Source organism: Sander vitreus, chromosome 11, assembly GCF_031162955.1.
Source record: "Sander vitreus isolate 19-12246 chromosome 11, sanVit1, whole genome shotgun sequence".
Taxonomy (NCBI): Eukaryota; Metazoa; Chordata; class Actinopteri; order Perciformes; family Percidae; genus Sander; species Sander vitreus.
In genome coordinates, this window is record NC_135865.1 from 23,467,951 (window position 1) to 23,493,196 (window position 25,246).

General features: G+C 41.3%; 1 protein-coding gene across 5 annotated transcripts in view; it reads right to left on the reverse strand.

The window, feature by feature from the left end:
* Positions 1–8,067: 8,067 nt before the first annotated feature.
* sema5ba (sema domain, seven thrombospondin repeats (type 1 and type 1-like), transmembrane domain (TM) and short cytoplasmic domain, (semaphorin) 5Ba) overlaps positions 8,068–25,246 on the reverse strand; it is a 191,755-nt gene continuing 174,576 nt past the window's right edge. For 2 of the 5 annotated variants that reach the window (XM_078262419.1, XM_078262418.1), the window contains 7 exons: positions 24,874–25,086; positions 20,410–20,580; positions 18,050–18,124; positions 17,420–17,548; positions 15,234–15,278; positions 13,760–13,965; positions 8,068–10,733 (listed from right to left, as the gene is read on the reverse strand). In XM_078262419.1, the coding sequence (XP_078118545.1) occupies positions 10,557–10,733; positions 13,760–13,965; positions 15,234–15,278; positions 17,420–17,548; positions 18,050–18,124; positions 20,410–20,580; positions 24,874–25,086 (1,016 nt within the window). In that variant the 3' untranslated portion in view covers positions 8,068–10,556. Of the gene's footprint in view, positions 10,734–12,668; positions 12,696–13,759; positions 13,966–15,233; positions 15,279–17,419; positions 17,549–18,049; positions 18,125–18,751; positions 19,010–20,409; positions 20,581–24,873; positions 25,087–25,246 lie in introns of those variants that run through there. The other 3 variants (XM_078262420.1, XM_078262417.1, XM_078262422.1) reach the window with 3 other exon arrangements.

The following is a 25,246-nucleotide window of genomic DNA, read 5'->3' on the forward strand; positions in this document are numbered from 1 at the left end:
CCTGTCGAGGGAGAAAAGGAGACTTCATCATCTGTGGTTTCAGTCCAGTCGGTCAGTTTGTCACAGTCCAGTACAAAAGGTCCCAAGTCTCTCCACTGATCTGTTGGAGATTTACACAAAGAAATATGAGCATGTGAGTGAGGAACTCGGAAAAACTTTTCTTGTTTATCCGTCAAGGTTACTGATACTGCACATTTGCTGTCATGCCAGTACACAAAAGAACACTCAAGCTCATCATTTAGTTCTTCAAAAAACTGTTCTGTGTATGCTTCATCTAGGTCTGGTGAAACAAAAGAAGTACAATGTAAATCTAGTGGATTCATTACTTCAGCTGTGGGGAACACGAAGTCTCGTGCTTCTGTCAAGAGATTTACAACCTGAGAGAAACCATTGAAAAATGTACAAAGAGGTGTGTGTAGGCTCTAACATGAAAATGTCAGACCAAGTGTTGTTCTTATCAAAACGTATTACTTTGAGACCGGTTGAGGTTGGAACTACACCTATTCCAAACTCACACATGAGGTCTCTGCCTAAAAGATTTACAGGACACACTGGAGAAAGCAGAAATGAGCATTTTGCCTTTCTGTCTGGTTCAGGATCATTAGGTTCAGTGTGCACACACATCATAGGGGTGGTAAATCTCTCTGGGACCACTGTACCACTAGCACTCTTAGAAAAAACCTGTCTGCCTGAAAGTTTTTGACCTGGGAACAAATCTTTTTTCAAAACCAAATTAGTTGCCCCGCTGTCTACTAAAAACTTGATTGTTTTCCCCTGCACATTCAACACTGTAGTGGGCAATTTTTTGTATGTATCGGATGAATACATAGAATAATTTGAGGTGCTTTCCCTAACTTGTTTTTGTTCAAGATGTTGTATAGCATCTAATACAACCTGTCTGTCGTGTGGGGAAAGTGAGTGTGGCGTGCGAGGAAGCGTTTCTTCATTGCGAGCATGTGAATGTGTGTGTGTGTGCATTACCTCCCTCAAGCGCTGTGGATGCGGATCTCACCCCTTCTGCACCTCCACCACTCCCCTTCCCCCACATCACGTCAATCTGCGAACTGCTCGTTGTTGCTCTGGTCCCACTGTTGTCTGTTCTGGCCGTCCCATCTGGGTTTAGGACAGTCTTTTCTCCAGTGTCCCTTCTCCCCACAGTTGAAACATGTCTCTCGATCTCCAGTGGGAACGTTGCCACGCCCTCTTCCTCTGCCCTTTCCTCTGCCACGGCCTTTTTGTTTTCTGCTTGCCAGGTCTGATACAGTCTTCATGAATGTCAGCTGGGCCTCAAGTTTCTTGGCTTTTCTTTGTACTTCAGCTTTGTCTGCTGAGAGTGACAGGATTTTCTCAACATGTTTTGCGTGTCTGACGATTTCGGTCAGTCTTGCATCTTCCACACCAATACACGTTTTCATCACTTCTTCTCGGATGCTTGGCAGAAGTCCCCACTAAGAAAGCATTCTTGAAATGTGCCTCCCACAGCCTGATATCCTCTCCCATTTCGTTTGGCAAGGGGATGCCGCTGTGTCGCTGGAAAACTTCATTCAGCCTGAAAAAGAAAGCGTCTGTTGGCTCACCTATCTGCTGCCGGGTGCTGTTGATACGAGCCATGTCAGTGCGGTCTGGGAAAGTGGTTTCGAGGCCAAGTGTTAGCGTCACCACTGCATTCTTGAAGGTTTGATTTGCATCGTCGTTAAGGTCAGGGTGCGTGATAACTGGATCAGTGGCCAGTTCATTAGGGAAATACCGTTTAATTTTAGCATAGTCCATTGGGCCCAGATTTCGGAGCATGAGTTGTCTTAGTTCATTCATAGTGGGCCAGGAGAGTCTCCACAAACCTAAACAGGCATGTGCCAAAGCGTTTGCCAGAGTCTTTGCATGCCGGCAGGTGGCTGATAGCATTTCCGAGGTCAGTCTCTGTCCAAGGTCGGCATATGAGACCCACTTCTCCTGTCGCTGTCGGGACCTGGAGCATTGGGGAGAGATCCGCTTTCTCTTCCTCCTTCTTGTCTGGTAATGGAGGGGCAGTGGCTTGTGATTGGGTGGCTGAAGCAGATGACTGTTCAGCATCGCTGTAGCCTGCCTGTTGCATGGATCTGGTTTGCGTCTGGAAGGGCACCCCTTGTGCTGGAGCTGGTGGTAGTGGTGGTGGAGCGGTTGGTAGAGCTGCAGCTCCTTGGTGTGGTGGGGGGTACGGGGGTGGCGGCAGCACATCCAGGATAAGATCAACATCCCTTATGCTTGGATAGAGAGGAGAAGAAAAGTCAATAAGAGGCTTGCTCGCCTGTTCTTTATCAGTGTCATTGGTTTTTAACAATGTCAGTTGTTTCTGCACTTGTTTCCTTTTCCCTGCTATCTGCTTCTTTCATCCACATGTTAAAACATTCTTTGTTTTTATCTAGTTGTTTTAAGTCTTCCGTCTTAATTTTGGTTTGCTTCATTAGTTTTTTCTCTTGTTCCTCTAAACCCTGTTTTAACATTCTGAGTTTGCCTGTACTGAAAGACCCATTTTCTGGGAACCCGCAGGTTTTTGTCCAGTACGGCAGACAATCCAAACATTTTGAGCCGTATTTCCACACCATTATATCCACCTTGGGTCCCGTAGGAGTGTGTGACCCGGATCTGCTCGATCCGTTACCCATCTTATTTGGGAAGAAGTACTTCTTTAACTTACTTATAGTCGTCACTATAAGGCCAGGTTTCTATCTTATTTCGGAAAAACCCGTGCACTAATAACCGAACAGTTTCTGAAAAACTGTTTATTAGATTTACTTCAAAATCTAATTAGATTTGTTCCTAAAATCTATAAAGAAAGTCACACCGGTGTGGATTAAATCTTTGGTTAACAATTCTATAATTACTCAACCTTATACAAATCACCCGATATTTATACAAAACAACCTACAAATGGTTATCCTACTTCAGTTTCCAACGTAACAAACAGCGTCAGTATTTGTTTCTGCAATGTACTACAGCCAATTCAAATCACTCTTAATTCAATTTAAATCGGAGTTTGATCTTACCCTGCTGTGTGAAATTGCTTACGTTTTTCTTGAAGATCAGTGTGGAGCCAGTAGAGCCCTCCGTAGTGTCTCATCCTCTCTCTCTGAATGCCTTTTTGGACGACGTAGAGGCGGAAATCGTTTGATCCCGGATCGCGAGTCCTCAGTCACCTACGGAGCTGCTCTTGTCTGCCTCTCCACAGCTTATCCCACTTCTGACACCAAGTTGTAATGGAAGTTTCTTATCCAGCAGGGGTAGAGGTTTCAAAGTTTAGTGAATGTAACAAATAAGACGGAGAACTAAACCAAGTTAGGGTTTCGTATTTATTAAGATATATTTGCAAATATAGGAAGAATAACAGAGTCACAAAAAGCACAAACAGCTCAGTGAGTACCGATTCTTCAAATGAGTGAAGGAAAACACTGAGCTTAAATGCACATAGGGAAAAGGGGAGTGACAATTCAAACATGATCTATCTACAACAGGGGTTTACATTTTCTCACAGACAGCGTCCAGATAAGGTTAACAGGTTAAAGGCTAACATGCACATAAAGATGAAGATCCTGACAGATACCTTTCTAAATCTCCCAAAGCGTCATAAACCCACTTCACCTAATCCCCTATCCCCCACGTTCACCTCTGAGGTTACATTCCCGTACTTCGTAACTGGCAGAGGGAGGACCCGGATCTGGGAAGGAAGATGGTTTATAGTGTCCTTGTAGTTTATCAGTTTAAACAAAGGGCCTATGCTTCGTCTCCCAGACTTTCTGTCTCACCAGTTAAGCAGGATCTAATCAACAGGATAAGAGGAGACAAACTGTTTCTTCGATAATGCTGAGAGAAGGCTATGTGTTAATGAAAACATAAGAATTAAAAGGAACAGTGCTTAAGTGTCATTTTTTGCCATTACACTCCTTTAATTACATTTCCAATAAAACCAATTCCCTCTGATGTTCCTCTTAGGCAGGCCTTGCCCAGTGCACACACAGACAAACTGGCCAGTGCTTAGGCCAGTGCTAAGCTGATGAATCATATCAAACAATTACCCTGTTTTCCCATAGAGGAGGATGGAGAGCTGTGATGGCAGAGTCTCAATCCCTGCAGACCATGAGAGCATTTTCTGGCCGCAACGTCAGACGCTGTGTGATCTGCCCATCCCGTCGTGTGTGAGAACACAGACACGTCTGTCAGCCGGCCATGTCCTGGTACGCTGCACAACCGATCACAACCCATCAAAACACATCAAAAACAACCGACTGCTCGCTCTGTAAACAAAACAACATGGAATAAACATCAGCTTGTCATATTACGCAACGGTTGATGAGAGCGGTGAGACTGAACCATACACTAAAAACAAAAAGGAGGCCGTAGAGCTGCAGAGTTGGTGATAATTCTCTCTGAGTTTTGAAGAACTGCTTACACATTACATGTAGTCATTAGATTCAATGTTAAAATAAAACAATTATTAATGTAATTTCAACTACAGTCAGTAATTACTGTTAAATAATTGTGAAATATGACTATATTATACACATAGAGCGGGGAAAATAAGTGTCAACATTTTTCTCAGTAAAGATATTTCTGATGGGGCTATCGGCATGACATTTTCACCAGATGTCAGTAACAACCCAAGTAATCCTTCTGTTCATTCTGGATAGGAAGAATGGCGTTGTGGATCTCTGAAATTGAAAGCCCCATACACATGAATGGGAAACATGATGCCATTTGTACTAGTAAGAATGACGTTGTGGATATCTGAAATGTTCTTTTTGACTAGGAAGAGTTGAATTATGGATATCTGCAATAAATATCCAGTCTAGCTATTAAATGTTAAAATGGCTTGACATAGCTCCTTACGGTTTTCAAAGACTGAGTAGTCATGTAATATAGGCTACTTGATTACAGATCAATGTTTGGCAGGTGTCATTTTTGCAGCTAGACAAACAAGGTTATGGTAGAGCATGTGTGCCAACCACAACCAAAGATTTTGTGTAACCTGGCAAACCAAAAGTTGTTATGAATGGCTTATAACTAATTTAATGAGTGTAAATAATCATTAAACATGCAAAAAGCTTATAGGTACAATTAATACACCTATTATAAAGTATGCCTTGGTAAAACCTGCCACCACCATTTCTTTTAAAAGTGCCAAAAACCTCTACTATTTATTTGATTTGATAAGGGGTTATTTCTTCCATCCTCTTAAATGTTAACACATTTGTAAACAATGGCTTTCAGGTAGCCAACAATTTCCAAGATAATTCATGATTAATGTGGCTCTCAGTGCAGTGCTGACTCATTTTTCACAGAGCTGGTAACTGTTTTAACAAAACTCCTCATTAATATCAGTGATCATCACAAAGCTGAAGCTGGTGTTTTCCTCCATTTTCTTCAGTGTTGTTCTCATTCCTCACTGTCAAACAGAGGCAGAATTATGAAGCAGAGCATGCGTCCTTCCCACTCTTTTGCTGTCTCCTCCCTGACTCTTCACCATCCTATCTGAGTAGCCTCCTTCAGCCTGCAGCTTCCTCCTGGCGACTTCCTCTTGGCTGCCTGCCAGAGTGCCGATCACTGCATCTGTCTGTCAGCAGAATACCAACTGATTAATGCTTTCACTGCGACCATTAATAAAACCACGGAGAGGCTGCTCTCTTTAATTGAGAGGTACAGCTAGGGCTGCATTGAACCAAATGAGAAGGACATAGACAATAGGGACATGTAAAATCATGGGCGGGTATGGGTATGTATTTTAGAGGATGAAGAGAGTGGGCTGCTCTCCCTTCTGATGACCAATGATTTAGTTGCTCCAGTGCAAAATACTAACTTAGTATTTTATTTATTTATTCGAGGGCTACAGACAGAATGTACACACGTTTTATCAGATTTTATTTAGTGTCTTTTCCTGTCCTGTGTGACAGTAGCTGTTCTCCAGCTTTGATTGTGATTTTCTGCACAGCAGCAGAATCATTGTGATGTGATGATAAAGTACTGGTGTCTAGGCCACTGGCACCAGCAGTGATCCACGGGCAGTGTGCTGGACACATCCTGACTACTTGGCTCGTTTGTCCCATCCATCTCTCCTCTTCTCATACAGCGAAGGATTCCAGCGCTGCAATCATTTGTTAAGAGGATGAAGGGAGAGGATGCACTTCTGTGATGCATCTCCTAATCAAAGTGTGGCTTTACTGAACCGTTTTGTAGTATAGGATATACACAGTTATAGGGCAGGGTGGCTAAATGATAAGACAGGTGTTAATGTTCTACTCTTTTTACCTTTTGCAGATTCTTCTGTTGGATTGTCCAGTTCCTTCTGCACTGCAGTCCACGTCACTCCACTGTTGTCCAGGGCAGGCTGCAGACAGACGTGCTACCTCCAGTTGCTTCATTTCACCTGCCACTGATGAGCTTTGGACATGTGATTCACACTATACCACCTATTTCATACCAACCAGTATGTGTAACAACACAAAGTCCCACACCGGCTTCCTACCTGCAAACATGGCCAACTGTGTTCGTTGGACCACACAACCAAACCGAAGGTACCATTACTGGGAACCAATCCCAGAATCTTTATGGTGGAGGGACAGAGCTTTACCCAATGCACAGGCTTTTTGTTATCAACAACTCCTGTGAAGAGACTAAAACCAGCAATGAATTTAGTATAGCAGTCCTTCCAGAAAAATTTTTTTTTGTTTGGAGTTTTTTTGTGATTGTTGCGGGCAAAAATCCTTGATTATGCGGCACGTTTTCTAAAAAGAAGCGATGGAATATGCGGGATATTTATGCAATTTTATGCGATGAAATTGCGGGAACTTGCAAAAACTGCGGTTTCATCATGGCTTCATCACAGGGTTTGCAGCTTTTCGATGATGTTCACGTCGCGTAATTACGTCACTTCATAACGTTCCCATGGCAACAGAGGAAAATGGCTGCTCTTGTGTGAAGTAAACGCAACATTTTTCAACTTTCTGCTAAGATATATGTCACTTTTTTGCAACGAGAATGCGGGGATTATGAAATCATGCAAGCCCCGCATATTTTGCACGGAAATCGGCAATTTATGCGGCGAAAGTGCGGCGTATTTGAAAAAATGCGGCCCCCGCATAAATATGCGGACTTTGGCTGATTATGCATTGAATTATGCGATCGCATAATCACGTTTTTTCTGGAGGGACTGGTATAGTCTGTGAGTCTGATATACATGTAATGTTTCTTACACAGAACTCCAGTCATCCAAAAAAATCCTAAAAACACATGGAGCCATCCTGTTGTCACATATTACTTTGTTGTGATGAGCATGGCCAGTGTAGTTTATTGTTCTTAGTTCATTAATCTAGCAAAGCATCATTGAACATGCTCACTTCTGAGTGTGTTTACTTTAAGTGTCTAAAACAACTCTACGTCAGCATTTGTTTAGTGTGCGGAGAGTATCTTAGTGTTGGGCAGAGTAGTCAGAAACTGGATTTCTGTGGCACAAAGTCATAACACTCCATCACTACATAGATTTAACTTTTTTGCAATATATACTGTATGAATAGTTGGTTTTGATCTCTTCAGGCTGAGTGTTGATAAAACTGTCATTACCTGAGACACTTTCTACAATGTAGTCCCTATTGTGACTTCTGTTTTCCAAAATGTGAAAATTGGGCTGGATGACAACCAAGCACACATACAGGTGATTGGCTCCAGAGTTTTAAAGCGTTTTAGGCTTACTGATCTTTTTTGAATTTCAAGAACCAGCAGACTGTAGGAAAAATCCCTGTTGAAGTTGTCTCGACATACACCAAATTCCTAGAAATTATTCCCATAAGAGTTTTCTGAAGTGAACAGTGCATTTTCGTCCAGCAAATCTGTTGAAGATCAAAGAAAAACATTGTTCATTCCCCCAAGAATCTATTAATGAACATGTCTCTCTTGGAAAATAACTAATCTAATAAATAAGATTTGGAGACAGGTCAGACTCTATTGGCACTTCCAATTTAAAAATATCATGAAGCTCAGCCTTAAAAAGAAATCTGAAATCCTCCCCAAAACTAATTCTGACAGAGCCCACTGACCATACTGTTGTGTTGGCATCAAGGTTTATTATCCTTTATAATGTACAATATACAAAAATATAGGGTACCAAAAAATTCACAGTGTCTAAAAGGCAGTGATTACAGTCTACATGACAGGTCTAACAGTACACCTGGTAAGTTGCATAGAAGGGCACAGAGCCTCACATCGCAGGCGACAGAGCTGAAAAATGGACCAATCAGATGACCAACAGGGCCAATAGAGGCTTAGTTTAGATCAAGACAACTTCTGAACTGAATTTCCCCATTATATATGACTATAATAACTATAATATTTAATACTGTCTCATTATTTAGTTATCAGTTATTTTCAGTCTGGATTCATGTTTCTCTGGAAATTTGATGTTTGAGCAGCTGGGAAAGGTCATAAGCCACAGGCGGTCGGTCACATTGTGGAGCTCTGTCCCCAAACAAACCTCATGGTTGGTGTGTACTTAGCTGCTGCACTTATTTTTAAACAACTATAAGGCTTTTTTTAAACAAACAGTGTTAGCTATACAATATACAGATACATTTACACGATCCTCTGCAGGGTCATTAAATGGGCTGCAGAAGGCTGTTGCTCCTATATACAGATAGAGCTCTCATCTCGTGCATGTACAGTAGCTGAACTGAAAAGCATTGATGCATTAGCATTCATCGATCAGGCAATAATAATAATAAAATATAGCTGTGAAAATGCCCTTTTATAAACCAAGCTTTGACTATAAATAGTGTCAGTTCCACCTCCGCAGGAACCAGAGGCTCAATGCTTTAACATCTCATACATGAAATATAGCACAAAAAAAAACAGTAGCCTGGAGTGTCAGCAACAGAATGTGGAAAAAAAAATGCACAAAAAACGTCTTTACAGACATCCTCATATATAGTCATATGTATGAAAGCATTTACATTGTACAAAATACAGCAACTCCCATTCAGGCATCCAGACACACAGAGATAGACTACATGTGTTTGCATGTACACACACACACACACACACACACACACACACTCCTTTTGATCTTCACATACTACATCAAACTTCTAAGCAAGCATAATTTACTTTTTTTCTTTTCCAGGGAATGCCAAATTAATGTTTTGTTAGTCATTCTTTGTAAAATCCATATCAATAATTTATTTTGTGTTAACATTTCACGTATTGAAGATGCACTGGTTACCAAATTTAAGAAAACAAAAGAATGTGTTCATTCAGTGAAATGAAATTAGAGAAACAAGAATTAATAAGCTATATCTTATTTAACAAAATATGTCCTCCTATGCTACAGCTTGTTTGAGAATAAAACAAATATATTTAAAACAAAACATTACAAAAACAAACATTAAAAAAGAAGTGCCAGTCTACTAGCTTATTCTACCATCATAGAAAACCCAATCCAGTTGTTCAGCACACTGGCCATATTTGATATGACCAGCGAGCTATTTAGCACTCAGTAGAATCGATGCATCCATTGGAGAATCAATTGGAGAATCAATCAATTCCCTTTCAATAGTGTGTATTGTTCTTGGGAAAAAAACGAAAACAGAAGAAATAGAAAACAAACCTCGCCCCTGCCCTCTATTGCATACAGGCACCCAAGGCATTCCCAAAGCTTTATGTACAGTTCAGACCGCTTCCCACAATCCCCCTTGCTTTGACTTTACGAGTGAATGTCCTTGTCCACAAAAGGCGTGCAGCTCCAACTTAGGCTAATGTTTAGTGTTGTGACTCTTACAAAGAGCCATCCAAAAACGTAATTGACTCTGAAGTTCTAATCTTTTTCTGTCATGTGAAATACCAACAATGGAGGACGTGCATCCGTCCCTCAACCAAGCTGATATTGATCTCAAATTTATTTCATCAACGACTTCATTGAGTTTTCTCTTTTGTCTTTGCTCTGCGCCATGTGGCAAGGACAAAACGATATGCGTAGTTTGTCTCAGTAACTGCTTTTGTTGTCGAGGGAGTCAAAGTTCATTACAGGTTGAGAATGTGTTTAGTATTGGAGAGGCGTAAAACTGTGACCCAGATCCAAAGAAAGGTAATGTTTTTAAGTGTTCTGGTAACGTTCGTCTCCGGAACTGTGGACTTATTACGGCACCTGTGCTGAGGTGTTCTGGTCATAACAATCCGTCTAAAGCCACGAGTTGTCCTGCCAGAACTTTCCACCAGATCCCCACATGAAGCTCTGAGTTGACACTGCTATATCCAGTCAGGCCCCTAAAATAACACACCCCCAGCACACCCCTGACTGCACCAGGACACAGGCCTTGTTGTCCAAACCCACATCTCCTGATGGAAAGTTCCAGAAATGCCCTTGAAGACACAAACCCTACCATGCGGAAGAGACTATGGGAGCGAGGAGAGGGGCATTGAAACAGAAGAACCTGGCCGAGCTCTGAGAAACGTTTCAGTTCATGTCGGTTCAGTTATGTCACCATGGCATTGGGGTGGTGTCCGTTGGCAGGGGGTTCTGAGGGGCAGTTGTGGGGCTTTTCTCAGCTGTTGTTGTTTTGGTTGTAGGTCCTACATGGCGAAGGGGATGAGTTGGGCTGGTAGTCATATTTGCCGAGCGCTGTGGGATAGTAGGTGGTAGTGTAGACGTTTGTTTGTTGGAGCGGTGTTGGGTAGAAGTTGGATCTTTCATCTGGCAGCAGGTTGTTTTTGTTAAGCGTCTGGAATGACACAGTAGAAAAAAAGAAGAAGCATTAAACATTGCAATCGTAGCTTATAGAATATGTTTGATATGTTATACCGTATGACTGAATACTTTTAAAACATTTACTACTGACAAGGAGCACATCTGTACTGCAAAAAATATTTTGTGTTTAATGAGTTTAAGTTTTTATTAAAGCAACAGGAAGATGTTTTATTTTCAGGAAATAGTTTTGAGGACTCAATTATAGACAGCATAGACTTTGCAGTGTGGACACCCTGTTCTGTGTTTTATGTAAAAAATGATATCAGTAATTCTTTTCCCGTTAATAAAATACCTCCACTAGCCTCGAGGTTATAGCTTATACATTGTAAGTGTATTCATAACCAAAGCAAACCAATTTAACAAATTTAATTTAGTTCATGTCAAGCATACTCAATACACTATTATCAATTTTGAGATGGCAGGAATTCACTGCAGCTCTTTTAAATAAAAACAAAAACCCACATTTTATTCTAATGCACTTGCTGAGTGTCTGGTAAAAGCCAAACATAAGGTGAAACACTTTCCAGGGGAAGCATTAGACTAATGTAATCCATCTGCACAGCTCTGGGGACCAAGGCAGGAAGATAATCAGGTTAGAGTTGGTGAAATACACAACGCTGGGCATCATAAATTGGCCTGGAGGAGAGGGAACCTGCTGGATAAACAGTGCTGTAGTGGTACAGAGTGACATCGGCTGCACATCCAGCAGAGTCTGGCTGCACCCCTGGTCATTAAAGACAATGAGTTCAGGCTCTCAGCACCACGCTGGCTGTCAGCACCCGTCCACACAGCAACCAGCAATAACAGCAAGGACAACAAGCGTCAGGAGGCTGATACGGTCAAAAACACAGGGATGTGTTATTGTGGTTACATGTTCCTGCCATGCTTTGGTAGGATTTTAAATACTGTCAGGTTGACAGGAACGGTTAAGGAATCCCTGCTGGCACACATTAGCTTAAGTCAGACAAAAAGAAGAAAATAAATCGCAGGGGGTGAGAACATGAAATGTAATCGAAGTCTAGTTTGAACAACACATCCATAAACTGAAGGGTTATCAGTTGCCAAAACACTGCACAGCGGTTTATAACACTATAAGATTGCATTTCACAAAAAAGTTATCCTCTGCTTTGACGATTGTGAGGTAGTAGTTTACCAGTGTTAAAACTAGTTTACCAGCATTGTGTGCTTGCATGTATTTGATTGGCCAATGCACTCCTACTGAACACGGCCTAATTTATATGTTCACATGAGTGATAAGATTGAATTAAAAAGACCCAGTAAGCCAGTTGTTCAACAGGAAGCAGAGACAGGGCAGCGAGTTGTGAAAGTGAATAAAGACATTAGCAACAGAGGCAGATGTCACTGCACCGATTGTATGGTGATTAAAGTATTCTAGTGATTATTTTGCCTTCATTTAGTTTGGGAATTCATTTAAATTTCATTTCATTAAAATGGTCAATATCCAAGCATCAGAGGCTAGGACTTTGACTTTTAGTCCCTAGTATGAGTCAAGTTTAAATGCTGGATTCTACAGTTCCCATAATGCAAGAAGATCTTTCATTAGACCCTACCTGTATTAAATACGTTCTATCTTGCAAACTCAACATCGCTAGTTTTTAACTCAACATGAGATAAAGATAATAGGTCACTCAAACATGGTTGTGACTTCCCAAGGCATTATCTCTGCCTAATATTTACCACATGTAGATTGAGTTTAACATAATGTGTAGCCCCAAACAGACACCAAATGGTGCTGTCAACTCCAGATGAAGTAAGATAGGAGCTTTTGGGGGCCTGTATCAGTGAGCTACAAAACTGCTTTTTGGGTAAGATGATTTTTTTTTTAATGTATTACAACTTTCTAAGGTTAAGCTAATGTGTTGGAATGAGAGTTTAAGCAGTGGCTTACTTCTGTGTGACGTATCATCCAGTTTTACTACCGCAAAAAAAACAAAGACAATGGAGTTTGAGATGGAACAACTGTTAGGCCTGAGGAATTAGTGTCAACAAGAATTGTGATGTCTCTGGATTGGCAAATTTAACATGTGTCTGAAAGAGATGTGAAAACATCAGTTATCATTATACATCTGTTATTAAGTAATCTGAGCTGCTCTGTGGTCATTCAGAGAGGCAGAGACCTGTCCAGATTATTTAAGGTAGGACAGATGCAGTTTCTGATTTTTGGAGGATGTAACTGAATATAACAGGATGAAATGAGTCTCTGTGCTGCTTCTGAGACGCATAACATTATATTCTGGAGTATTAAGTTCAATTTTGGAATAAGTTCCATTTTGGAAAATGACTTGGGCAACAGTCATGAGACAATGGCTGGTGTCAGATCAGCCAATTCTAATTTACTTTAATCCGTGATCGGTACGTGACCTAACAATAATGGTTGTAGCTTCCATGCTCGCATTAAATGAGATGGTGGTGACAAAGATCAAACTCCCTTTGGTTCAGGTCATAACATGTTTTAAGTTAATTTATCTACACATGCACACTTTACATAAACAGAAAAGTCAAAATCTTCCAGAGTTTTAACTTATTAACAGTTAGAGAGCAAAACAATAGAAGTTTGCACTAAAAGTCTAAGAGCCTCTGGTGAAAATAGTTTCTTGACTTTCTGTAAATGTGAATGCACAGTAAACCGATAGCAATGGGAGGTCGAGGGCTGACTAATGCGTTAGAAAGCTAATGGGGCCCATTAATAAGGACTTGGTTTGTGGGCAGTTAGGAAGCATTACAGTCTATAGGTTCTGTATGAGAGCAAGGAGGAATAAAAATGAACAGTAATTCATCTTCTGTGGTTAGCGCTCTATTGAGATAAATGCATGAATAAAGGCTCTAAATAAAACATGAATCACATTGCCCTTGAATCTTCAACATTTGCATTGTGTGTTTGTGCATGTGAGTAACACCAAGTAAACAGTGCTTCTGTTTCCATTTGTATTACTTCCATCTACATAATATTTTTAAATGCTCTCTTCAGTAATCACCTACCTTGAACTCCATGGGTGTGTACTTCTCATTCTTTGGCGTGGTGTTGCCCTTGTAGTTGAGGTGGTTCGGGGTGGTGGGGTGAATGACGGCAGACTCCTGCGAAGGCTTATGGAACCGTTGACAGTAGACATAGATCAGGAAGGACAGCAGCCCCGCCCCGAGGAAACAGGAAACACCGGTGGCGATTAGGTGGATGGAGGTGAATGCTGGGAAAAAATATGTGGCGTGTTAGCATACATTATCTCATCCTATTTTATTTAAACTTACTTTCTACACCTCTGACTACATCCCAAATGTACCACAATTATATCAAGACAGATTTCAAATAGGCAGTATGGCACACACCATATAACTGCAACATCCATAGTTCAATTCCAGCCTTTGTTGCATGTCATGCCCATCTCTCCCGCCACATTTTCTGGCTACATCTATACTGGTTTTGCATCCAATTTTCAAATGGAAACATTCTTAAATGTCTCTCAAATGTTCTCCAAAATCAGTCTCTGAATACATTTAGATAAGAAAAGAACCATGCCTTTACAGAATTATTCATACAGGTGTACAGCTCAGCCAATATTACCTGGCACTCAATATTTCTCTGTTGAAATGCTCATGCCGATGCTGTTTGCTGTCCCAGCTCTCTCTGCCACCAAAACCTCATCTTCTGCTGAGCTTTTAATTTGATTAATTTTGCTTAAATGAAACGTCCATGTATGTGTTAAAGAGGGATTAGTCCTCCCAGCAGGATCCTCATTGTTTCTTGGACTCTTTGAGAGCTCCTTTGAAGAGCCGTTTATGCTAAATCTAACTGTATAACACTTTGCACTAAATGGTCAATACTCTTTGACGTAAATGTTTCTGACTATACAGCGCTCATGAAATGTTGTCTGGTAAGGATGCTATGAGAGACCTGTTACGTTAAATTTATGTTTTTTCTTATGATTTCATAGCACACTAATTTACAGAGGCTTTGACGGAAAGTGAAGACTCCTAAGCTTTACATGGGCTAATCATTTCTGCATGTCTTGCATTGCTTTTTGTCTACCATTATTTAAGCAATTTCGATCTATTTTGTGTTGATCTCTATCTTTTCAGGACAGGAATATACACTTGGGTTTGTATTTTTGGTTTTGTACTTCCTGTCAGTAATTTAAAAATAATAAAAGGTTATGAAAAATAACTTCAGTCTTGATGCGAGTCAGCCAATTTTTTGTTTGGCAGATGAAGCAAAATTGAAGCCTTGAATGTGTCTCAATTTGCAATTATCCAAAATATGAACAAGTTGTGGCCCGTTCCAGGTACATCACAGTGTACATGATGTTTCTTCCTCCTCTGACAGACTGAAATAAACACGCACATGAAAATGCACATATAATGCATGAAAACATGCATCTTGGACATCTGTGGAAACATACAGGGGCAAACCTTAACATGCACACAGGAACAAAGTGAAGGCAGCTGTCAATCCACTTACCTCCACAGTGTTGATCCTTATCAAAACCAGATGCAGGGAGAATGACTGCGGAGAGGAGAGGAACACAGGGTCAGACACACACATGCGCACACACACTCACAAGCACACACACCTTGGAGAGACAGCCTTCAGAACACAACCATCGACTAACATCAGGGGAGTTGACACATGCAGAAAACAAAACAGTGAATGAGAAATTGAAATGTTTTAATGGTTGAGCAAATGGTCCACGGAGTTTGTTTTTTTTTCACCAGTGAACTCAAACTGAGTAAAAAAACAGCTCTGCTTTGTCAGAATCAGCCTCTAGTTGCTGTTAGAGACACAAAACTTACATCTACAATACAATATTTTACAGCCATGCGTCTTGTCCCACAAATCCCAGAAGCAAAGAAGGGAGCAGGGAGGGTTGATGTGTGTGTGAGCAGTTTTAATTGCAATGCCGCATCTCCTGATTAATAGTTTGCCTATTTTTTCAGCTTCCTCACAGCTGCCTCCCCCTCTGCGAGTGACCTTAACAAATCCATCCATCGCCTCATTGAAATTTGCAATAAAATTAGATGTGATTTGGTGTTGCGACAACCCATTAATATTAATCGCTTTCGTCTGGACTCATTAGGGATTCTGAGCGTGGAGAGGCTTCTGCTGGCAGGCCGTGAAAGATCATTTCAGGAGAAACTTTCTGAGATAGTCATCAGCATAACAAGGTGTGCTGGGGCCAACAAGGTCAACCGCTAACTTGTTGAATTCACATGGACTTAATTATGGTTAATTAACAGAAGCAGATTACTTCAGTGCACAAAGAGGATGTCGGCTACACAGACATTTTTATGTAGACATGTTTGTGAATGAGAATGGTGAGGATGATGAACTAAACTTTACAAAAAGTAAAGAAATTTGTGTTTGGTAGATTATTTCTCTGTGGTAACAATGCTTTTTGGCAATAAATCTTATACCGTTGGAAAGCCTGTTTAGTTCCCTTTCAAATTGTGCCCCATTTGTTTGAACATGCATTTGTGGGATGAACAGCAGCACTGAGTAGGTGGGTTGCGCCCATGAAAAATTTGCCAAATCTTCTCTGCCAATGCCAAACAGCTTATTCTGCCATTGACTCGTTTGGGAACTAAACAGGCTTTCCAACGGTATAAGATTTATTGCCAAAAAGCATTGTTACCACAGAGAAATTATCTACCAAACACAAATGTCCTTACTTTTTGTCCTAAGTTCATAATACTGTCTACATATCTGACAATGACAGACAAATAGTGTCCTAAAATCACAAGCTGCTGCTTTCGAATGATGCTGCCAACAAAGATTTGGCCTAAAGGAGGACTAAAGAATTATGGGCTGAACCTGAAGCTGCCCCCAAAATTACATGGGCTGACCTCGCAGAGACGGAAGCCAACAGTGTGTTTGGGTAAACTTGTAAACCCTCAAATGGATGACAAAGCAGTAAAAACGTTTAATCGTAATAATCACATGTAGTTAGTTTTTTTTTTATCTGCACAGTTAAAACAGTTAAAATTCATTATTATAATCATTTAATAAATTGATTAGGTGATTGTAGGGCTAGGTAATAAATCAACATTCCTAATTTTCAGTGGAATTGTATTAATGGTGATATGATCTGATCAGATCTAAAGATCATTTATGCTATCAAATTCAATGATTTAGAGCACGCCCAAATTAAAAAAGTTGTAGTTTTTGTTTGACTGAATGGTTTGGTCACATCTGCATACATTTTGCATATCATGAGTGTCAAGTGAACATTTTTGGTCAGACAAAACAAGCAACTTAAAGACAATTTTGAGCTCTGGGAACTTGAAACTTGAACTGGTATTTGCCAGTTGCTGTAAGCATTTTTGAAAAGCGCTCAAGGCTAAACTACCAGAACGGCAAGCACATGTACTTTGCTTTCCACGTGAAAAGATACAAACTTGCATGTTTCTATTTAAAGGCATCATACAATTTGTCCTGACTAAGGCAACCCAAAAACATGATAAAGCAAGTGGAAAGCATGCATTGTATTTTGGGATATTCAGGGCTGCAAAGGAAACAGTTTGTCCCCTCAAAATTCTGGCAAGAGGATGTTGCAATCGAGAAACGTTTTAACCCGCAACCTCAATCTGTTACGACGACGACTTGGACGCTGCATAGTACAGTGTGTATCTGAGAGCTGACAGACTCACCAGGTATTTCATTGCAGTCTCTGTGCTGAGTGCTGTTTCCGGCACAGGCCTGAGCGCCACACACCCGACTCCTCATCTGCAAGCCTGAATCATCACAGGCTGACCACAGCGACCAGGCCATCCAGCCACCTAAACACAGACAAAAGAACAATCAATACAAACCCAGACAAACACAAAGCTGGAGGCCCTGGAAACCAACGCGCCCACCCAAGCTGTCACCACCCGCGGCCGCTAACCTTCCCGACCAGCCAAACAGACCAAACGCACCAAAAAGTGTTTGTGATGTAAACAGGATTGGAAGAGTAAACCCATGAAGAGTTTGTTTAGTGCATAGCGAAGATGTTTGTCTCCCGAGCCAAGCTTTAGTGCCGTTTCCCCGCAGTAGCCGACTGGTAAACAAAGGCTCCTACCCAAGAGGAAAATGAAAATTCCCAACTCTCAGCTCCTCCCTTTGAACCATGCACTTGCTGCACTCTTTCACAATGTATTTAAAAGCACCCGAAATAAAGGGAGCACAGGCTACTGCAATGAAAAGCTAATGAAAAAGCTGGTTTGTTATTCAGGGTGCTCTCGAGTGTGCAGTTTTGGCAAATAGCGCCCAAGTAGAGACAGTGGACAGGCCTCTTTTACCTTTCCTATCAGTCTGGTGCTCACTGACAGGCTGCTCAGTCTCCACCAGCTGCTCCCTTCTTGCCACACAACCATCTAGACACACACAACACACCAACCACCTCAAATGTGTTTAATAACTGTGCACCACTACAGCCTACTTTAATTGCTTCATTTATTTCCATTTATTTTTGTCACCCGTATGACCTGCAAGATCGTTCGTTCGAGTCAGAAGGAATGCCACTAGGCCTGAGGCTCCTCGTTAGTATTCTGTCCCTACAGTCCTTCCTGCTGTCCTCCATTACTGGTGGAAACTTTAATCAAATGACCTGTGACAGAGGCATCAAATATTCCTGTGACTGACAGCCAGCTTGGCTCTAATTACGCATGCAGAGAGGATGGCGGCACTAGGAGGACCCCGATAGATGACTGATATTGTGCCTGTTAATAAAGAAATGGATGAAGAGATGGATAGGGGCTGGAGAGGTTGTTAGCAGACAGTTGATTGGCAAAGGCCTAACAGGACATGTTGGTCCACGCCAAACAGGAAAACATTAACTGATAAAGGTGGCTGATTAGCATCTTGGCAAAGGGAAGAAAAGAAAGACAAAAAGCCATTTTCCTTTCTTTGTAATTACCAGGGAGGCTGACTGTAAGCGTTTTTCTCAGCGTGAATGACAGCTTGGCTGATTCAAAATGAAAAGCATTTGAGAAAACCGACAGTTAAGAGGAAACAACTATTTAATTTGGACAGAAAGCATAAGCACTACAAAACAATAACAAAACACAATTTGAAACACATACACCTCCCAGACAATGAATATTTGCCCGGGCAATTGTGGCCACAAAACGTTGAAGGCTGTTTGATATTATCTAGAGTCGGGCTGAATCCCTTATGAGTGATGCTGGACATTTTTCTCCTCCTGGATTAGCAGGCAGATCTCATGAATATTTCAGTGTCCTTGTGGGAGCAGAATGGGACTAGAGAGGGGAACACAGAGGGCGGTGTTATACATCTCACATCTCATCATCATATGGTAAGAGACTTTGGGGAAAGCATGGCTAACCTCCAAATCAAAGAAAAAAATTTGAACACCATTAGAACTAATTTAATTTCAACCCAACTTTGGCATAAGCCACTTGTGTTTGCTTTGTTTGTGTCTTATTGTCTAATTCTGTTATTTTACTTTGTAAACTTATCATATAGTTTATGTTATACTAGTTATGTTATTAATGATCAGTGCATGCAAATGACTTAAACATTTTCTCACTTACCTCTAGTGGTATCTTGATATTGTTGTTTATATTTATCCAGGTTTTGAGATGTCTACCTCTAAAAGTTTTGTCTCTTGCCCAGCAGCAGTAACAGAAATGAATGTGTGGTGCTCACAGCATTGAAAAGTTACATTTAAAAAAATTAAATAGCAATGTTTCTTTCCAGGTATGTAACAGTCCAGAAGAAAACTGCTGACTGTGTTCTAGAGGACTCAAACTTATTTACAGTTATTAAGAGGTCCAAATAGGAATTTGGAACAATGCCAATCAAAATTGACAGACATATTAAAGTTAACAAAAGCTGATTGATAATTGATTTGCAGGTCGATCTAACACTAATTCTGGAATGTTTCATGGAACAGGTTTCATGTCTGGAGCAGCATGAACAAAATTCCATTCACCTCCCTAGTAAGTAAAAATTGTTATCCAATGCACACCTTGTAGACGTAGGAAAATCATGTCAAAGAAAAAGCAGTGGAGGTTGGACATTTGTCAGGCATTCTTGACAAAGTACCATGACTACAACAAGATTGATGAAAGCAGAAATATCAGAAATGAATACCCTGAAATCTGGTCAAATGAAACAGCATGGCATTAGAGGAGGGTGAGAAAAGACAGGGGCTTTGTTTGTAATTTGGGTTAACTTGTTCTGACATGTTACCCTGTTTTGCACTAATAAACTAAACTTTTGAAATTGTTTTGCTTTTTAGTACCAGTTTCAAACATGCACTCTCATGAACATTCACACAAACATTTAAAACTTCAGACTCATTCAGTAAGACTTCCATATGTTCAGTTCAACAACACAAGTACAGTAGATCTCTTTTTAAACTTTTCCAGAGAGGTTGCCATGGAGCTCCAGTAGCATGGCGGGAAACGACACAGTGGGAGGACAGCTTGTTTTCTCAGCATGAGTCTGTTTATCTTTTCATATATCTAAGACCTGCTTTATTCATTAGGAAAAGATGAAAGAAGCAATTTGGCAAATGGTACGGCACAGAAAGGACACAGAGTGAGAGACAATTACCTGCCTGGAGGTGTGATGAAAGGACCCCAAGCAGTGGCGGCATGACAGAGTTAGATTTTGAATTTATGTGTGACCTTACCATCGCAGGTGTGTGTGTTACACAGGGCCTCTTCAGTGTGTAGTCCGATGCAGATGTCCCCTCCATTAGTGGGTGCAGGGCTGTTACAGGAGCGTGTGCGTTGGTAGTGACCGCCGCCACAACCAACTGAGCACTGAGACCAAGACGACCAGCAGGACCATGCACCTTTTACTGTAATACACACACAAACAATGGCCATTTTAATGGTCAGTCTTTAGAGACTTGCATCACAACTTCAACCCGTCAAATGGCCTCCAGATTTTCTCATACACCCCCAATTTGCCTCTTAATATAAACTTAGCACAAAAAGTAAGGGAATTTGTGTTTGGTAGATTATTTCTCTGTGGTAACAATGCTTTTTGGCAATAAATCTTATACCGTTGGAAAGCCTGTTTAGTTCCCTTTCAAATGGTTCCCCATTTGTTTGAACATGCATTTGTGGGATGAGCAGCAGCACTGAGTATGTGGGTTGCACCCATGAAAAATTTGCCAAATCTTCTCTGCCAATGCCAAACAGCTTATTCTGCCATTGACTCGTTTGGTGTTTGGTGGATTTGATGATTGAAGTTTGAAGAAACAAGACATATTGGCAATTTAACAATTTATTCATTTCACAAATAGGAGCCTCAGTAGTGTGTGGAAGAGCCATACATAGACAGATTATTTAGCTGTTGCTATTGACACTTGTTTTGAACTTCTGGTACCCCCAGGTGCAGCACCTGTGAGCATGGGCCCTACTACTTTAAGTACAGCTACAATCAAGTGTCTGCTCCAAGAATCGGCATGCCGCATTTGACTGATCTGGATAGGGCCCTTGCAATTGGGCAACTTCAAGCTGGTGTTCCGCAAAACCAAGTTGCATTATTATGAGATGTCATGATCTCCAAACTGAAGGCCAAGTTCCATATAACGGGGGATGTCAAAGACAGGCCGCAAAGTGGGCGTCCCAAGAAGACGACACCCCAAGAAGACCATTTCCTCACCCTGTCAGCACTAGGGTTGGGTATTGTTTGGGTTTTTTCCGATACTAGTTTTTTACAATAACTTTGAATCTGTTTTAAGTGAACACACCGTCTGTGTTGTTTAATTCCGACAACGGCAGCTGCTGCGCTGCAGAGCAGACTGTTACGTCCCTGTGTTGGAATCCTCTACAATGAAATACAGTCACACTTTACACTGTTTAACGTTAGCTGTCAGCATTTTAACCCTGTTTAATCCAGCTGCTAGCTAAAGGTAGGCTAACGTTACCTGCTGTCGAGTGTAGTGTAAAGTCAGGCACCGAAATGACGTCAGAATACGGGCTTATCTGCTAATGTAAGCCACTGACCGTTACCTTGAAACCATCCAGAAAATAGACGGTACCGTAGGGTGATTTAGCGTCACCGCTCATTTTACACACAGTTTAACAACAAATCAAAACGCTGAGTGAACATTACTTTTTTCATGTTGGTTTTGAGCGCTATGCACCCCCACTAACCTGGAAAATGGTTTTAAATAACGTTACTACAGCGTGTCGGAGGAATACACACAGTCTCCTGCAGCGGTGAGTCAGAGGGGCCGTCACAGCAGCGTGGCTAACGTTAGCGTCTTGTCTCATCTTGGGTCTGATAAACAGTAAATTCATCAACTTCAGTGTCCACAATGCTATTTTCCAATAAACTGTAGCTGTCATATTTCATGGGCGTGAGTGCGGATTTCATGTCGCGGCTTTCGTCGCTGTTTATCACTTATTGAGTGAACTTCGCGAGTGATGACGTCCTGTCACTGTTCCAGTTGCTCTGCTCACCCTAGGGGGAGAGAGAGCGGATGACAGTTTGCTTGAGTTTAGTAAAGCAGACGGCGCTACGACTTTATGACTTTTCATAAACAGCTGAAGGAGCGGTGGTGCGCGGTGTACATAGCGGAAACCCTGTTGTGCGTCTGCCCTATTTCTGATACCGTGGCGCTGGAAATGTTACCGTGGCGGACCGCCACTATGCTATCAACATAGAGGAAACACTGTGTCTATTTGGGGATTTACTCTCTTTCTGATCATATCCTACTTTGTCTTTGCTTTGTCCTATCTTAATGTTGCATTGATTTAGTCTTCCCATAGGGACCGTTAATGTTTAATCTGATCAAATCAGAAGAGCATGACTGACTAATTCACTGGGTGGTTGACTGATGGATGACGGAGAGAGGCACCGTTGCCAGGTAACGTCACAGTGCTGCAGAATTCTCTATTAGCTGAGTAGATTAGTGTGACAGAGAGTGAGGCACGCTGTGACCACTTAACTCTGACTAGCTCTCACAGCCAGGCACCGCTCTGCTTGATTGACTTTTTCACTAACTCATGGTTTACCTGAGTGTCTGACTCACTGACTACCTGACTGACATAGTGTTTTTATGACTGTCTGCCTGTAGTTCTGTGTAGCTGATTTATGTTGAGAAATTTGAATTTGAAAGCTAGGAAACGACCTCCATGTTGTTGTTTAGCTGATCACGAACACCAGAAACTTTCATTTGAATTGGATGTACCAACTTTATTGGCAGAGCTGTAGACTCGAGTCACAAGAATTTTGACCTGGTAATGTTCTGAAACAATGAAAAATAATGACAGCAGGCCTTGCAAAACTGCACACCTTATACAGTATATTTACTTACAGCAGACTTCAAAGACATGATTTACGACTCAAGACTAGCTTTGACAAAACTTGAGACTTGACTTCGACTAGACTAGGATGGAACTGAGACTTGAATTGAATGACTTTAGACTTTACTTTGACAAGAGGTGACATGAACTTACCCAAGACTTAGAAACAGCTCTTTGGTTGAGTGATTGATTTAAGAGCGTGCCATGTTAACAAATGAATATTAATTATTTTTTACTGTTGTCTGCAGGGATATCATGCTGGGAACTGGAGTAACAGAATACAAACTTTACTTTAAGGGCTGTTTTTTTTTTAGGTCAGAAGTTCTTATAATGAAACTCATAATCGAATTCAGGCTAACTGTGACTTACCGACTGACTCAATGTCTGTCTGCCTTTTCACACACACACACACACACACACACACACACACACACACACACACACACACACGTCCTCCACACACACTATTCATTTCAATCACAGCAATATATATTGCCTCCGTCCTCTCTAATCTCACCATCAATTACTATTTTGCACTCATTCTCTCTGTTGTCACTGGCCTTCCCTTCTCACCTGCGTTTTCCTTTCTTTTTTTTTACCTAGGACAGGCGCAGTGAGACTGTACACGTGATACTCATGGCAAAAGGCTTCCTGATTGGTTGGGGAAGTAACAAAGGCTGCCTTGCCTGGGCTGTGGTTGCATGTGTCAGTTGCTAAGCTAATGGCCCTGGATTTCACGTGGATAACAACTGACATTTACATTTTAAAGCTTATCTTTTTAATAAATAAATACACTACAGGATTTGATCAGCTTTGCACCAACCAATCATAAATCCTTAATTCATAAGTTACCAGTGAACCAGTTACCATGAATATTTCAGCCAGGCTCTTAGGACCTTTTTCTAATGCCAGCGATTGTGTCAATGTGTACGTACGCGTGCGTGCGCGTGCGTACGTGCATGCGTGCGTGCGTTTGCGTGTGCCTGTCCTCAGTCTGGTTTAATAAGTGTAGCCTGTCAGTGCAGCAGTCTGTGGTCAGCAGACTCCTAGGTCAGCTGATTATGGTTTGATGAGTAGTTTGAAATAGATAACTTCATTTGTCCCTGCACGGCTGCAACTGCTGGTAACCATTAGCTAATGAAGCTAATGATCCACTCAGCAGAATTTTACTACCACCATTGACCTTCCTCCAATTCTGTCTCTCTCTCCATCTCTCAGTGTGCATTCACTCTCAATGGGGGTAGTGGATATGACACATGCCTTTGGTGTGGGAGACCTGGGTTTGATTCCCACTGCGATACATTAACCAATGTGTCCCTGAGCAAGACACTTAACCCCTAGTTGCTCCAGAGGCGTGCAACCTCTGACATACATAGCAATTGTAAGTCGCTTTGGATAAAAGCATCAGCAAAATGACATGTAATATAATGCATGTATTTACTTTATGAACCCATAATATACTGAAGAAGTTAGAAAAAGACCAATAACTGACTTTATCTGTACTCTATTTGAGTGTTTATAACTTCACGCATTCAAGTTGTATTAGAGAGACTGTTGGAACAACATGATGGTAAAAAACCAGCACAGTTTTAATATCTTCAAACTCATTTGAGGCTGCCAACTCTCATGAAGTTCTCTAAAGACTTTGATTGATCAGTATGTCCCTTAAATCCAACAGCGCCAGATATGCAATTTAAGTAATAAAAAAATGTTTTTAAAAGAAAAATGTTAAATAAACACCAATTCATTTTTATTTTTTTGTGTGTGTTGTTTTTAAAATAATGAGCCCTAAATAAGCATGAAGATCATGTTTTTGGTGTGTCTGTACTCACCAGCACATGCCTGGACGTTGCAGTCCTGGTATTCCACAGGTGACCCACGGCATGCAACAGGGGCGCTCTTCCCCTCTGGTCCGGCGCAGCTTCGCCGCCGGGTACGGTAGCCTTTGGCACAGCTCTGTGAGCAGCTGGACCAGGTCTCCCATGATGACCAGCCAGCACCCGCCACTCTCACCACTGGTGTCTTCAGGAGCTCCTCGACAAGGGCTACAGAGAGAAGAAAGAGCGAGTAAAAAGGAAAGAGTTTAGATTAAAGTCACAGAAAGAAATATATGCAGTGCTGTCGGATAGAGAGAATTTAAAGAGAGATGTGAAGCATGGAGATTCTTTGAGTGTAAGTCACACAGTGTATATGACATATGACTTT